Source organism: Apium graveolens, chromosome 3, assembly GCF_009905375.1.
Source record: "Apium graveolens cultivar Ventura chromosome 3, ASM990537v1, whole genome shotgun sequence".
NCBI lineage: Eukaryota > Viridiplantae > Streptophyta > Magnoliopsida > Apiales > Apiaceae > Apium > Apium graveolens.
The window spans coordinates 13,361,393-13,373,843 of record NC_133649.1 but is presented as its reverse complement, the minus strand read 5'-3'; the positions used below and the strand labels follow the sequence as shown (position 1 = coordinate 13,373,843).

General features: G+C 34.4%; 1 protein-coding gene across 2 annotated transcripts; it reads right to left on the bottom strand.

The window, feature by feature from the left end:
* Window positions 1–1,967: 1,967 nt before the first annotated feature.
* Window positions 1,968–12,443, bottom strand: LOC141711730 (putative LRR receptor-like serine/threonine-protein kinase At1g53440). Of its 2 annotated transcripts, XM_074514384.1 has the most exons (24): window positions 11,912–12,443; window positions 11,037–11,205; window positions 10,851–10,922; window positions 10,419–10,487; window positions 10,220–10,291; window positions 10,058–10,129; window positions 9,140–9,211; window positions 8,997–9,068; window positions 8,793–8,864; window positions 8,638–8,709; window positions 8,470–8,538; window positions 7,921–7,986; window positions 7,652–7,717; window positions 7,464–7,526; window positions 7,347–7,385; window positions 7,205–7,254; window positions 6,745–7,100; window positions 6,419–6,614; window positions 6,208–6,339; window positions 4,836–4,957; window positions 4,419–4,629; window positions 4,082–4,319; window positions 3,298–3,448; window positions 1,968–2,491 (listed from the first exon to the last, which is right to left on the bottom strand). In XM_074514384.1, the coding sequence occupies exons 1-24, from the start codon at window positions 12,054–12,056 to the stop codon at window positions 2,123–2,125; spliced, it is 3,015 nt and encodes a 1,004-aa protein (XP_074370485.1). In that variant the 5' UTR covers window positions 12,057–12,443; the 3' UTR covers window positions 1,968–2,122. The 2 variants fall into 2 exon arrangements, with proteins under 2 accessions (XP_074370485.1, XP_074370486.1); XM_074514385.1 differs by lacking the exons at window positions 11,037–11,205; window positions 11,912–12,443 and having other exon boundaries at window positions 10,820–10,906.
* Window positions 12,444–12,451: the final 8 nt, after the last annotated feature.

Sequence of the window (12,451 nt, the reverse complement as noted above, 5' to 3'; positions counted from 1 at the left end):
CTGGAAGCCTCAATCCAGAAATCACAGCCTAAGCAAACTACCGACAATATCATGAAATTTGTAAGTTACATTAATTTATCTCAATAAATGTTTAAGATAAGTTTATAGCATATATTGTTTAATACATTTTTATTTGTATTGTAGATGCTAAATTCGGGATTAAGGAAGCATATGGGACAAGTGAGCACTGGCAACACTCCACCTGTGAGCACTCCACCCGTGACCACTCCACCTGTGACTAATCCACATGGGAACACTCCATTAGTTAGCAACAAACCTCCAACAAGTGTAATGGGGCAAGTGAGAAAATCAACTCCAAGAAAGAGAGTAGCAGGACTAACACACCCAAAAAAAAGTAGATGATTATTTTAGCCAAAGTTATAGAACCATTAGAGTCCTTTTCAGATAGTGCGTTTAACTTTAGACTTCTTGTCATTTGAGTTCTTTTGTGACATTGAACTACCATTTATGTAGTATAACTTTATGTACGCATTGTGGGTTGATCTTGTGGTCTTAATTTATAACTTTGGCACTGTGTTTATTTCAAATATCTCACTGTTATACTGTCATTTGAACACAAAGCAAAGCAAGATAATATTTCATTCATAAAAACATAAACATTACATTCAAGTGATTGTTACATAAACATTACATCAGTAACATTACATTCATGTGATTGTTACTTGAAGAACATAAGCACAAAGCAAACTAAGATAACAAAGCATAACATCTTTTTCATTCTGAAATGAGCTTTTTCCTTCGCCATTTCCGTTACGTCATTCATCTTTTTTTTGCATTATCATGCGATCTTCATCAATTAATACCATTTTACTTTCTATGAAACTCAACTCTTGCTTCATTTTAGCCAATTCGACATCTTTTATATTCAGTTTTTCCTTCAATCCATGTATAACTTATCGGGCTCTATCAGTGTAGGGTGGATCAACCCACAAAAAAATTGCACTTCTTGCAGGGATCCCTATCGTTCTTGCAGCCAAAAACCTCCGACCCGGACCTTGAGTAGTTTCTTTCCAAGTTTCTTGAAGGGGTGATACAATAACACACTTACATTTAATATTACCATATTCATAATCGACACCGAAGTTGTTTTTATGGCTTCTATACGAGTTAAATGAATTGTTTACCATAAGGGTTTGAGACGTGGAGGTTTTGGAAGTGGACATGGTAGAAAGAAGGTAAAAGGAAGAACCCTAATTGCAAGAAAACAAACTGAAGAAGAAAAGAAGTAGAGATTATGGGTTATGGGTTTTAATTTACGGGTTTTAAATGGTCTGAGCAGGTACAACGGTCACATGACGTGGAAGTCATGTCAATTGCTGATTCAGCTTTCCCTCCAAAACTTAACAACACTAACGGGTAATTACTTGATTGAAATTTTTTATGAGTGTGATCAGTTGACTGACAGTTTTTTGAGTTTAATGACCAAGTGAAAGTTACTGATCACTTGAGTGAACAAAACGCCATTTAACCCAAATCTAAAGTCATCAGATTCAACGTATAATTTTATCGGCAGTGCCTAATTGTTGTGCACAACCTATATTCCAAAGAATATAAATTTCACAATAAAGATAAATCTCACATTAATAAAAATATAGGTGAGGGTAATGTCTCACTTTAGAACTATAAATTATATGATCAAATTTATGTTACTTATTTCTATGGATAATCGTACAAAATCAAATGTATTCCGCTAAAGTTAAGTCTCGTGAGGAAAAATACAATATTTAATTTCAATAATATAATTTTACTTAGACCCAGATGAATAGTGTGTAAAAATTATAATTCTATTTGTATTTACATATCTATATTATGTAAATTAAATAATTAATAAAAGTGTTTTATATAAAATATGTTTATTTCTTAAAATACGGAGTAACAACCAGATTTTCAATTTTTCGTTTTTAATATGATAGTATAATATAGACAGATAATGAAATATCGATAAATTGATATAAAATAATATTTGTAATAATAAACTTAATTATAATAAATTTAAAAAAGTTTGATTACAAAAACATAATGGAGTAATTTGATCCATTTATTACAGAACATTAAATAATGAAACCTGCCAAATTAAAGTAAAACATGATGGGGTAATGTGTTACTCCATAATATTAACATCATACATATCCTCCAGAAGCTTGCTGGTATCTTTACTTGGTACAGAGATGGAAGAATCAGCCCATGCCCCCTCCATTGACGACACTGAGTGGCTGTCGTGTGAGTACCTTTCAAATGCTTTAAACATCATGCTTTCATTTGCAGTGCGTGTAAAAATGGGTGCTTCAACTTTCTTTTTTCCTTGTAACATACTCACAACTGCAGACATGGATGGCCTCAGGGTAGGAGATGGATTAGAGCATAACAGTCCTATGTTTAAAATGCTCAACGCTTCTTGTTTGGAGTAATTTGTGCCAAGTATCGGGTCTACGAGTTCCAAAAGTTTTCCCTGCTCTTGAAGGACGTAGGCCTTCATAACATTAACATTCAGACTTTAGTAATGATCGAATTATAAGGTTAAGGAACAAGTATCATGAATGTACAAGCTATATGTTACATGATGAATTGATATGAAATCTCGGAAATGGAACAGTTCCCTAGCTGTCTAATCTTATGCAGAGCAACCAGACACTCATAGACATATATGTAAACAGCAAACAAACTCATTCCTTAGAATTTAGCATGAAAAACTAAAAACTTTAAGCTAAATAATTTTGGAAATTTGGTTGCATTTGTGAAGTTGTGATTCTCTGATTCTAGTTCTTAAGCTTTGCACACATAATTAGAATTAAAAAAAATTGTTGATGTTAATTTATACAGTTTAGCTCCATAGTCGGGGTATATAAGCTAAATTATGTCTTGATTATCTATAATTCCAAGGTGGATTAGTGACTACTATGATTAAAGGTGAATTCGTGTCAATAATGAATCTTAAAACCTTAGCTCCCCTGCTCCAGCAGTAGGTAGTGTGTGTAAGTACCAAAAGTGACAGCAATGGAGCAACCCCTGTAATAACTGTAACTAACTACAGATGCTCTTTAATGGTGGTTGATTGGCACTGCACATTTGCTATATATGTGGGTCTGTTTGAATGCCAGTTTGCATGTGGCTCAATTGCGCAATCTAGCTGCTGATTTTCATCTAGCCAGCAAGAATATGGCGCCTAGATTTTGCACGCAAAGGCTTGAATCTGATTCCTGGAATGTGTTCTTTTTTTATCTGAAGGCAAAGCAAACACACACAAACTATATTGGAGTCAATGAAGCACTATGTTACCCGATCAAGAAGGTACACAAACTCCTCCTTTGGCATGCAACTTGTGTTGCTTTTACCGCTAACAATCTCTAGTGCAACGATCCCAAAGCTGTACACATCTGCTTTATCAGTCAAGTAACCTCGCATTGCATACTCCGGAGCCATATATCCTCTGACAAGGAGAAATAAACAAATAATTATTTTAAGAGTTTAAGTACTGTAACTTTAATAGAACCTAATGCCAACTGAACTCAGAGGTTCCACACACAGTATTTTCATTTACATAAGAAGCAAGGACCATAGCCTAAATTCTTATGGGTGCTAAACACTGGATGATGTGCAAGAAAGCAGAAACTAAGGTTCTTCTAGAGAAAAAAAATTCTGAAACACACGTAATTAATTAGGAGATAAGAAGAAAATGTGGAGCATTTACAAAATTATTGTTTATTAATATTTATATAAATAAACATTAATCTATGGTAGTTAATCAGGAGATAAGAAGAAATTACGGAATTACAGTGAACATGCATAGCAACATAAAAATATGTAGGACGTAAGTTCACTTGAGACTAAAGCCACCATTAGTAACTTCAAGAGAAGTCAGTGTTTAAAACCTTGGATCGAAATGATCAAGGTTTCTATAGCTGATCCCCTCCCACCACAACCCAAAAAGCAGATCTCATCCATGATTCTGACTTAAATGGAGCGGTTACAACTTAACAGCCATCATTAAGTTTTACCAACACTTCAAGGGGATAAGTGGAAAGCATTAGGATTATTAAAATATATATCTGCAAAGGCTTACACTGTTCCAGCGATTCGAGTGCTGATATGAGTGTTCTCTTCTTCATCAAGCTTGGCCAGACCGAAGTCTGATATCTTTGCATTGAGATCTCGATCGAGCAGTACATTGGTAGCCTTTATGTCTCTATGAACTATTTTTAACCTTGATTCCTCGTGAAGATAAGTTAAGCCTTTTGCTATTTCCAATAAAATTTTCTTTCTTGTCGACCAGTCTAGGTTTAGGCGCTGTTCATCACGACCTGAACGATGGAAGAACGAGTGATACAGTGACACTAAAAGAATTTGAGACAACATAATAAAGCATAAGGTACACAAAAGATTTACAGTTCATTATTTACCAAACAGGGCTCGAGCAAGACTGTTATTTTCCAAGTACTCGTATATTAGCAACAACTGATTTCCTTCAATGCAACAGCCATAAAGCTTTACAAGATTTGGGTGTTGTAAAGCAGATATCATGCCTATCTCATTGATAAATTCACGGTTTCCCTGCTTCGATTTGGAGGACAGCTGTTTAACTGCAATTTCTTGACCATCTGGTAGTATACCCTATAAAAAAAATCCATGTATCTAATAATTGTTAGCTTGCAGGCCTGGATAAATAGGCAAGTCAAAGTTCAAAATTCATATTTTAAAAGCATGGTCTGCATCTTCGTCGGCAATAACACAATCTACCTGTATATCTAAGCAAACTGTTCACCGGATGCCTATATATCCATGTGATAAGAAATAAACTTCATTTGAAAGATAATTACCTTGTATACTGGTCCAAATCCTCCTTCACCGATCTTATTTGCATGGTCAAAGTTACCAGTTGCAGCTTTAATGTGTCTTAAACTAAAATAACCCGTCTGCTGTTCTATTGCTCCTCGCAGTTCTGAACAAATACTAAGGGATTAGAAATAGCCAAAATTGCACAGATAACACATAATCATTTTACAAGATCATGATGCAGTTTTTGAACAAAAATAAACTTTTCTTTCAGACAATATTCAGGTCAAAATCTTGATAAATGTTCATTTCAAGATGTTAACTGGCAGTCTCCATGAAACTCAATCAAGAGATGTATCATAGCTGCACATGCTTATCTGCAGTATATTTAATAAAGGAAATTTTTATTGCTAAATTCTAATTAGGAGATTGATTTGGTAATTTTTTTTTTTAGTTTGCATCATCATTGTGTCAATCCTGCTTTAACTGTCAAATGTCAACTTCAATTATACAGTAGCTATTGCGACTCCTGAAGACCGTAATTCAACTTTGAAGCATATAGATAGGCAAATTATTATTCTTTTCTGTTTTTTTTAAATTAATACCGAGATGTTTCTTTTACGCATGCCCTTTTGTGGTACTGCAGATACCAAAAATAAGTTACCAGAGCTTAGTTTGTTAAAGAAAATAGTCTATACGCTTAAAAAGCTGCAAGTTTGCATTATATGGTTGGTGAAAACTCAACACAGGTCGTGGATTCAGCATTCTTGGACATCAGTAACTTATTTCCTGTGTAATACACTAAGGGGGTGTATTCAATTGGGATTTTGAAAGATTTTTATGGATTTTAGAAATCATGGGGTATTCAATTTGGATTTTAAATAATCCTTTAAAATCTGAAGGTATTTAACAAGGATTGAAAAAAGTCTTTTAAAATCTGAGTGTATTCAATTTAGATTTTAAAAAGTCAATCAAAATTTGGTGGTATTCAATTTGTATTTTAAAAAATCCATCAAAATCTGATGGTATTCAAAAGTCCATGGATTTTCTTTTATTTAAAAAAGTTTTGGATTTTGATGGACATACTAGTACATTTTTAATATCTTGAAATCTCTTCAAAATACATGAGATTTTGATTGATTTCTAAAAAACTCCACAAAATCTGCAAGACTCTACAAGATTTTGGATCAACTCCATCAAAATCCACGAAAAATTGAAATCAACGAAAATCTTTTAAAATCCGTAGATTATTAACAATCCTTTAAAATCTGAAATGAATACACATAAAGGTCTCTTCCTAGGAAAAAGGAAGTTAGAAATATGACACTCTCCGGTAAATAACTACACAAAATTTCTGAAAACAAATTATGAGTTAAAATGTTTCATGCAAATTTAATATTGTGGTAAGAATCACACCTTCATCTTCAGTGTCTTTTCCTCCTAGGAAACCTTTCATCCATAGTACAACCAATATCAAGCCAAGGCTCACAAGTGAAGCGACAACAATGCCAGCAATAGCTAGGCTTGACAGTCCCCCCGTACTGAAGTCTATCAAATTAAAGCAATTCTAATTAAAGACTAGGTAGTAGAAACATCAGTGGGAGCCTAAAATTCAACATCTACTCACTTGGTGTTACTGAAATTGCTGATATTAGAGGTCCATATACACCTCTATTAGGAACTGCAGTAGTCCCCTTCCCTGCCCAGTACAAGTGAATCTCCAAAGTGCTACCATTAACAGAAACATCCTGCTCCAAGGTGAAACCCTTTCCAATACCTCCAGCTTCCTCTGCAACATTGAAGTCTTTCCGAACAACATTACCCTGTTGAGAGAAAAACAAGTTAAAGATAAATACCAGACCGATTTTTAAGAAATCAATTAAACAGAATACCTAAAAGTCCTAATGCGGAGGTACAATCATTTTCTACTAATAAACTTGATCTCTTACTCACTTGGATGGATACATCAAAAATGCGTCTTCCAATGCCCTGAAATGTCGCATCGTCCGAGAATTGTATTTCCGCAAAGTGGAGGCGAACTTTATAACTACCCTTTCGCAAGCAAAGGCCATAGTACTTGAGTGACGAAGGGGAAAGGCGGGATGTTTGATAGTATTCTTCTCCGGTCACATTGCTTTTTGTTGCCACAAAATTAGATCTATCTTTATATATAAAAACACCTGAACTGCTATAAGCCCATCGATCTGTAGGATTAAAGTATGATGGACCTTCTGTAATCAAATCATCCTCATACTCCCTGCCCCCTATTTTGACTTTAGGTCCCCCGCAATTAATAAACAGTGAATGATCTGCAAATTTGGCAGATACTGTTATCATTCTTTCTAGGTTACTGCAAATTAAAAGGTACTTCCACACCATTACGTTAAAGAATTATATATGTTTAGTTTCTTACATTTGGCCTTCCCGGGGCAAGGGAGATCTTTTTGCAAGCACCACAAAGTTCTAGAATTAATAAAGAAAATATTAGTAGCCCTACTGCTGATCATGCTTTGCATTGTGAAAATAATACATTAGATGTTTATAGGAAAATTTACGAGTTGCTGGTTGAAGATGAATGGCTAGCAACTAAATTCCTGCAAAACAAAAAAAGCTTTTCTGTAAATTAATATGATCATGAAATTAATCAAGAAACATAACATGAATAGGCTTACACGCTAGATGCCTGGCATCTATATTGTGATGGAGGCTGTGTAAAATTATTGTAAGACACATCACTGCAACGAATGTGGATAGGATATTAATAATACTGCGCCACATTTATATGTACACTGAAAATAGAAGCTTTATCGCAATGCAATGGTAAAAATAATTTAATAGAAGAACTGGAGAGTGTACTGACAATTTATCTTTGCTGTCAATAATCCAGCTTGGTATTACCCCGCTAAGTAAGTTACTATTTAGATACCTACATCCAAAGATGTTTGTCACAACATTGAGTGCATTATATAGATTTATTTATGGTGAAACATAAATAGTACAGAAAAAGCATACACAAGTCGAAAGAAAGTGCCGTGATAGATTTATGGATATCACTGAGTGGGGATTATAAATTTCATTTCTTGATAAACAATTTAGCATATTACATTTTACTAATATATAGCTACGTACAGAAAGTTCAGGCTGGACCCTAAAGAATCCGGGATTTGTCCAGACAACCTGTTAAAGCTCAAATCTCTGCATAGAAAAAGTTTGATGACAATATGTAAATAAAGCATATCCACAATAACATAATGGCAGGACTTTTCCGAACACAATAGTCGTCCTTAACATTAAGCTGGTGGAGCACATTTAAGTCTCAACATTATTGTCCAGTTACTTAATTACTCAGGATTTGTCTAGTGTTTGCCTATGGGCACATGCTAAGCGCGGAAATTTATGAGTTTAGCTCATCTTGATTGGTCTAGTTTTTGTGCATGTAGGGGGGTCCACCATAATTAAAAAATAATAGCCAATTAAAATGAGTTAAATTTATTAATTTCCGCACTTAGCATGCACTACAGGGCACACACTAGAAAAACCGAATTACATAATAGCTTAGTTACTAATGCTGGCGGAACACGAATCTTGATATGGACTCAAGAATCAGCACTGAATAGAATAACAAATAAAATTGACCAGAAATCTATATTAAAGGAGTAGGTGTAAATATGAATGTACAAGGTATTCAAACTCATGTTTGCCAGATATTCTGGGATTGAATCTGTAATCAAGCAATTCCTCAGTATCCTACATGACAAATATTGGGGAAAAAAATGTTGCATCAGCAGAATATCAGTTAAAAGACATCATGCATCGTAACATAATAAACATCGATGATCAACTCACAGGTATGTCATATTTGGCATGCCTTCTAAATTGGGGAACCTTGAAGCAGATCCGTTCAAATCAGATATTCTCCTGAATTACGTCAAGTGACTTCATACGTTCAGTTTCAGGTGTATTCACTCATAATGATCAAAAGTCTTTCAGATTGTGCTTACAACTGTTGTAGATTTTTCAGAAGAGAGATACTAGGAGGAATGGGACCCTCCATAGATGTACCCTGCAGATCCCTACAACATATTAACTGAAGCTTATTAAAATGGTAATATATATGAGTTGTTGACTGTGTCAAAAACCATTAAGGCAATACCAGAAAATTAGTAGGTACTATATAGAAACTAGAAAGTATAAAAATTACATACAATATCGTCATCTTTGTCCAATTTCCGATAAAATCAGGTATTTTTCCGGACAAACTGCTTCCATCTATCCTACTGTAACCAACAATACTTTTCAGAATCAGTAAACAAATATTTGTCAACAAACAGTTTTAACCATGGCTTACAAGTCTGACAGATTCTTTAGAGCACCAAATGACTCTGGTATCCTTCCAGTGAAGTTGTTAGCTGATAGAAGACTGCATAGAAGTGTGTACAGAAAGACATTCAATAAGATCTTAGATGTTTCTTAAAATAAAAAGGAATAGTTAACACAGAATAATCATATGAGACACGTCAATTTAAATGAAACAACAATGAGAAACGAAAAACACAAAAATAAATTAGTAAATTGCAATATTGAAGGCAATTTTGGATAGAGAATGAATTTTGATCTATGAGTTTGTCTTCCAGCATGAATTCTTTAGCGTTAACTGAACAGTTACAATCCTGTGGCATTCACTCGGACAGTATTCTTATCATTTCCTTCAGCACATGTCATTTTCTTATGTTACATAATTTCTCAGTATCTATCTATATCTTTGTAAATTTTAAACCTTTGGAAACTTAATACTAAATCCCTATCGAAGAGCAATTTTAAATATTTTACGATCATTCTGAATTATCACGATCAGCATTCAAGTAGCAAGGTTTTCTGTGAGCATAATCAAGGAACTCTTAAGATCCTCAGTGATACCTACTAACTAGTGCGATAGTGTAATCCATTTTGTTTCAGGTTCAAATTGCCATATTTTCTAATTTTCTACTTTACAATATGATTTCAGCCTTCAGAGTAAAAACTCAAATCAGGAAACTGTGCATCTATGTTGCACGCTCTTATGAGAAGCTTCACCGTGGTAATTTTTTAATTAACCCTAGAAATTGACCATATTGTTAAGAATGAAGTGATGTTGTAAAGTTACCGATTATCCTAAAACCTTGAGGTGTTAGGGGGAAGGCTTGACTGGATCATATATCTTTATCTTAAAAAGAGGTGCAGGTTCAAACGGTGTAAAAGAGTTATAAGCAAGAATAGAAGTGCTTACAGTCTCCTCAAACTCCTCAATCTTCCAAGCTCTGGAGGAAGAGGTCCTCCCATCTGATTGTCTTCTATGGTCCTGGAATATTTTTTATAAACACAGTAAGTCATGTTTCAGCCAGCAGTATAGTTATATGAAATGTATTTATTTGAATATTTCACTACTCACATCTCTTCAAGTGTATCAATATCAGCTATTTCCGGGGGTATCGAACCACTGAGACGGTTATCTGTAAGGCCCCTGTAGTACAATCTCCGAGTTACAAACACTTCAAACAATCCAGTAGTTGATTTGGCATGCTTACAAATTAATGGGCTGAAAGACATTTAAGCAATGATACAACTTAACCCAGATTAGAAGCACTTACAGACTTTTGAGACGAAGCTGACCGAAAGTGATGGGGATGGTTCCATTTATATAGTTTTGAGTCAAATCTCTGTAAGTGAAACAGTTTAAAAGTTAACAAAAAGAATAAATACAATTTTTCAGAATAATATAGACGCTCTGGATCCTCACAGTTCTTTTTTTTTTTTAAAAAAGATTCTCACAGCTATACATTATATATTGTATGACAGGACTGTTAGCAACATATAGAGTATTTGCCATTGGATGAAATAACAGAGGTTGAAATTTAAACAAAAACTTTATACTTATCGCAGATAATAAGAGAGGTAAGCACACTGTAATGGTCACCAGCATATAGACCATATTTAAACATAGAATGCAGAAATAAAAATGAAATCATCATCAAACAAGACTTGACCGTACTTGAATAATGCCTGAATATATTATATCTTACAATTCCTGCAGAAAGGCAAGTTTTGAAAATTCTGAAGGCAGTTCTCCAGTCAAATTTAGGGCATTTAACCGGCTGCAATGTAAATAGAGTAAATTAAAAAAAAATACGGAGCATTATACTACAATCTTTTGCTATGGTACAAGCTTGGCAAGATAAATTAAGCAAGGTGCAGTATGAAGAACATACATATTGGTGACATGGCAAACAGAATTGTTACTGAATGTGCAATCGCATGTCACATTGCTAAGTTTCGGTAGAAAACCACCTTGAAATCCTCCATCCCCACCGCAAGAACTCCTTGTAACTCGCCAATGCTTAATTTCTAGCTTCGTTGCTATTGCCTTAAGAGTTTGTACTGTAAACACAAAAGTAATATTTCTTCAAGATTAAGTAAACATTATACCAATAAATGGTTAGTGCAGTGGTTGAGGTCTTGACTTTTCTAACAAATGTCAAGAGTTCAACTTCTGAAAGAATAAACATAATAACAGTAGTTTGTCTGCGTGCAGATCAAATAAGAACGTCTAACACATTATCTATTACTATACTGTTTGTTATTATTGATTTTATGTCTCTATCATGGTTCATCCATACAGTTGTTATTATATATCTTGATTTCATTGGATGGAAAAAAGGCACCGGACTTGCAATTGTAAAAGGTGCAATTATGCATGCATAGATGACATATACCATTAACACCTATGTGTACGTAATACATGCAAGTGGTCCATACATTACAAGTTGTCGATTTCAATTATTCAGTGCACAGCCGACATCAATACTATGTACCAGAAAAAAAATTGCAAAAATACAAATCCAACTTCTTGCTCTACATACTGCACATCAATTATTTCGTATACATATCGTATATGTAATACTCCATCCGTTTCAAAATAAGCCGGGGATATAGCTCAATTGGCGGATTATAGATATGCGTGCGTGTATGTGTTAATTCAAGTAAATTTACTGAATCACACCTAACCAAATCTACTTGATGGACAAAATTCGTACGGAAAAACGACGAGTAATATACTATATAAATTTTATATACACTAACTAACCTTCTTCAGGAGGCAAAAGCTGGGCAACACATCCGAAGAAATTGAGAAGAAGAACACAAATGAAGCAGTGAAGCAATAAGGGTGATTGAGTTGTTAAGCTAAAGTTAATAGCAACACTAGTGTGAAGATGCTGCTTCTGCCCCATTAACTTTACTTACAATTCTTTTCAAGTTGAGATATATTATATATGACCAATAATTGTGAATGGCAAATTATCAACTTCAACTTATGCGGATTCCTCTCTTACAATGCTTGTATGTGTGTATTTTACCATGCCTAATTGCCTATGTTTGGAGTACACGAGAGAGAGAGAGAGAGAGATTAAACTAAACTACAAAAGAATTAGGGATCGCTGTGCCTGTATGCTTGTGGATACGAGAGAGAGAGAGAGAGATGTTTAAGCTGGTAAAGTAGCAGCAGTACATATAGTAGGGGAGAATTAGAGATGAAAAGGGGGTTATCGCTCGGCATTTACGTTTTCTACTTTCCGACACGAGGATAGGAGAATATAAAAAGCACGCATGCTACATAACATATTAA

Bases quoted from the DNA above. Each gene is read 5' to 3' on its own strand.
- LOC141711730 (XM_074514384.1), bottom strand. From the start codon at position 12,056: ATGGGGCAGAAGCAGCATCTTCACACTAGTGTTGCTATTAACTTTAGC. The intron at 10,488-10,850 runs GTAAGATATAAT...TTTCACTTACAG, and splicing joins CTTGCCTTTCTGCAGGAATT to AGATTTGACTCAAAACTATA. The intron at 4,320-4,418 runs GTAAATAATGAA...TCCATCGTTCAG, and splicing joins TCTTGCTCGAGCCCTGTTTG to GTCGTGATGAACAGCGCCTA.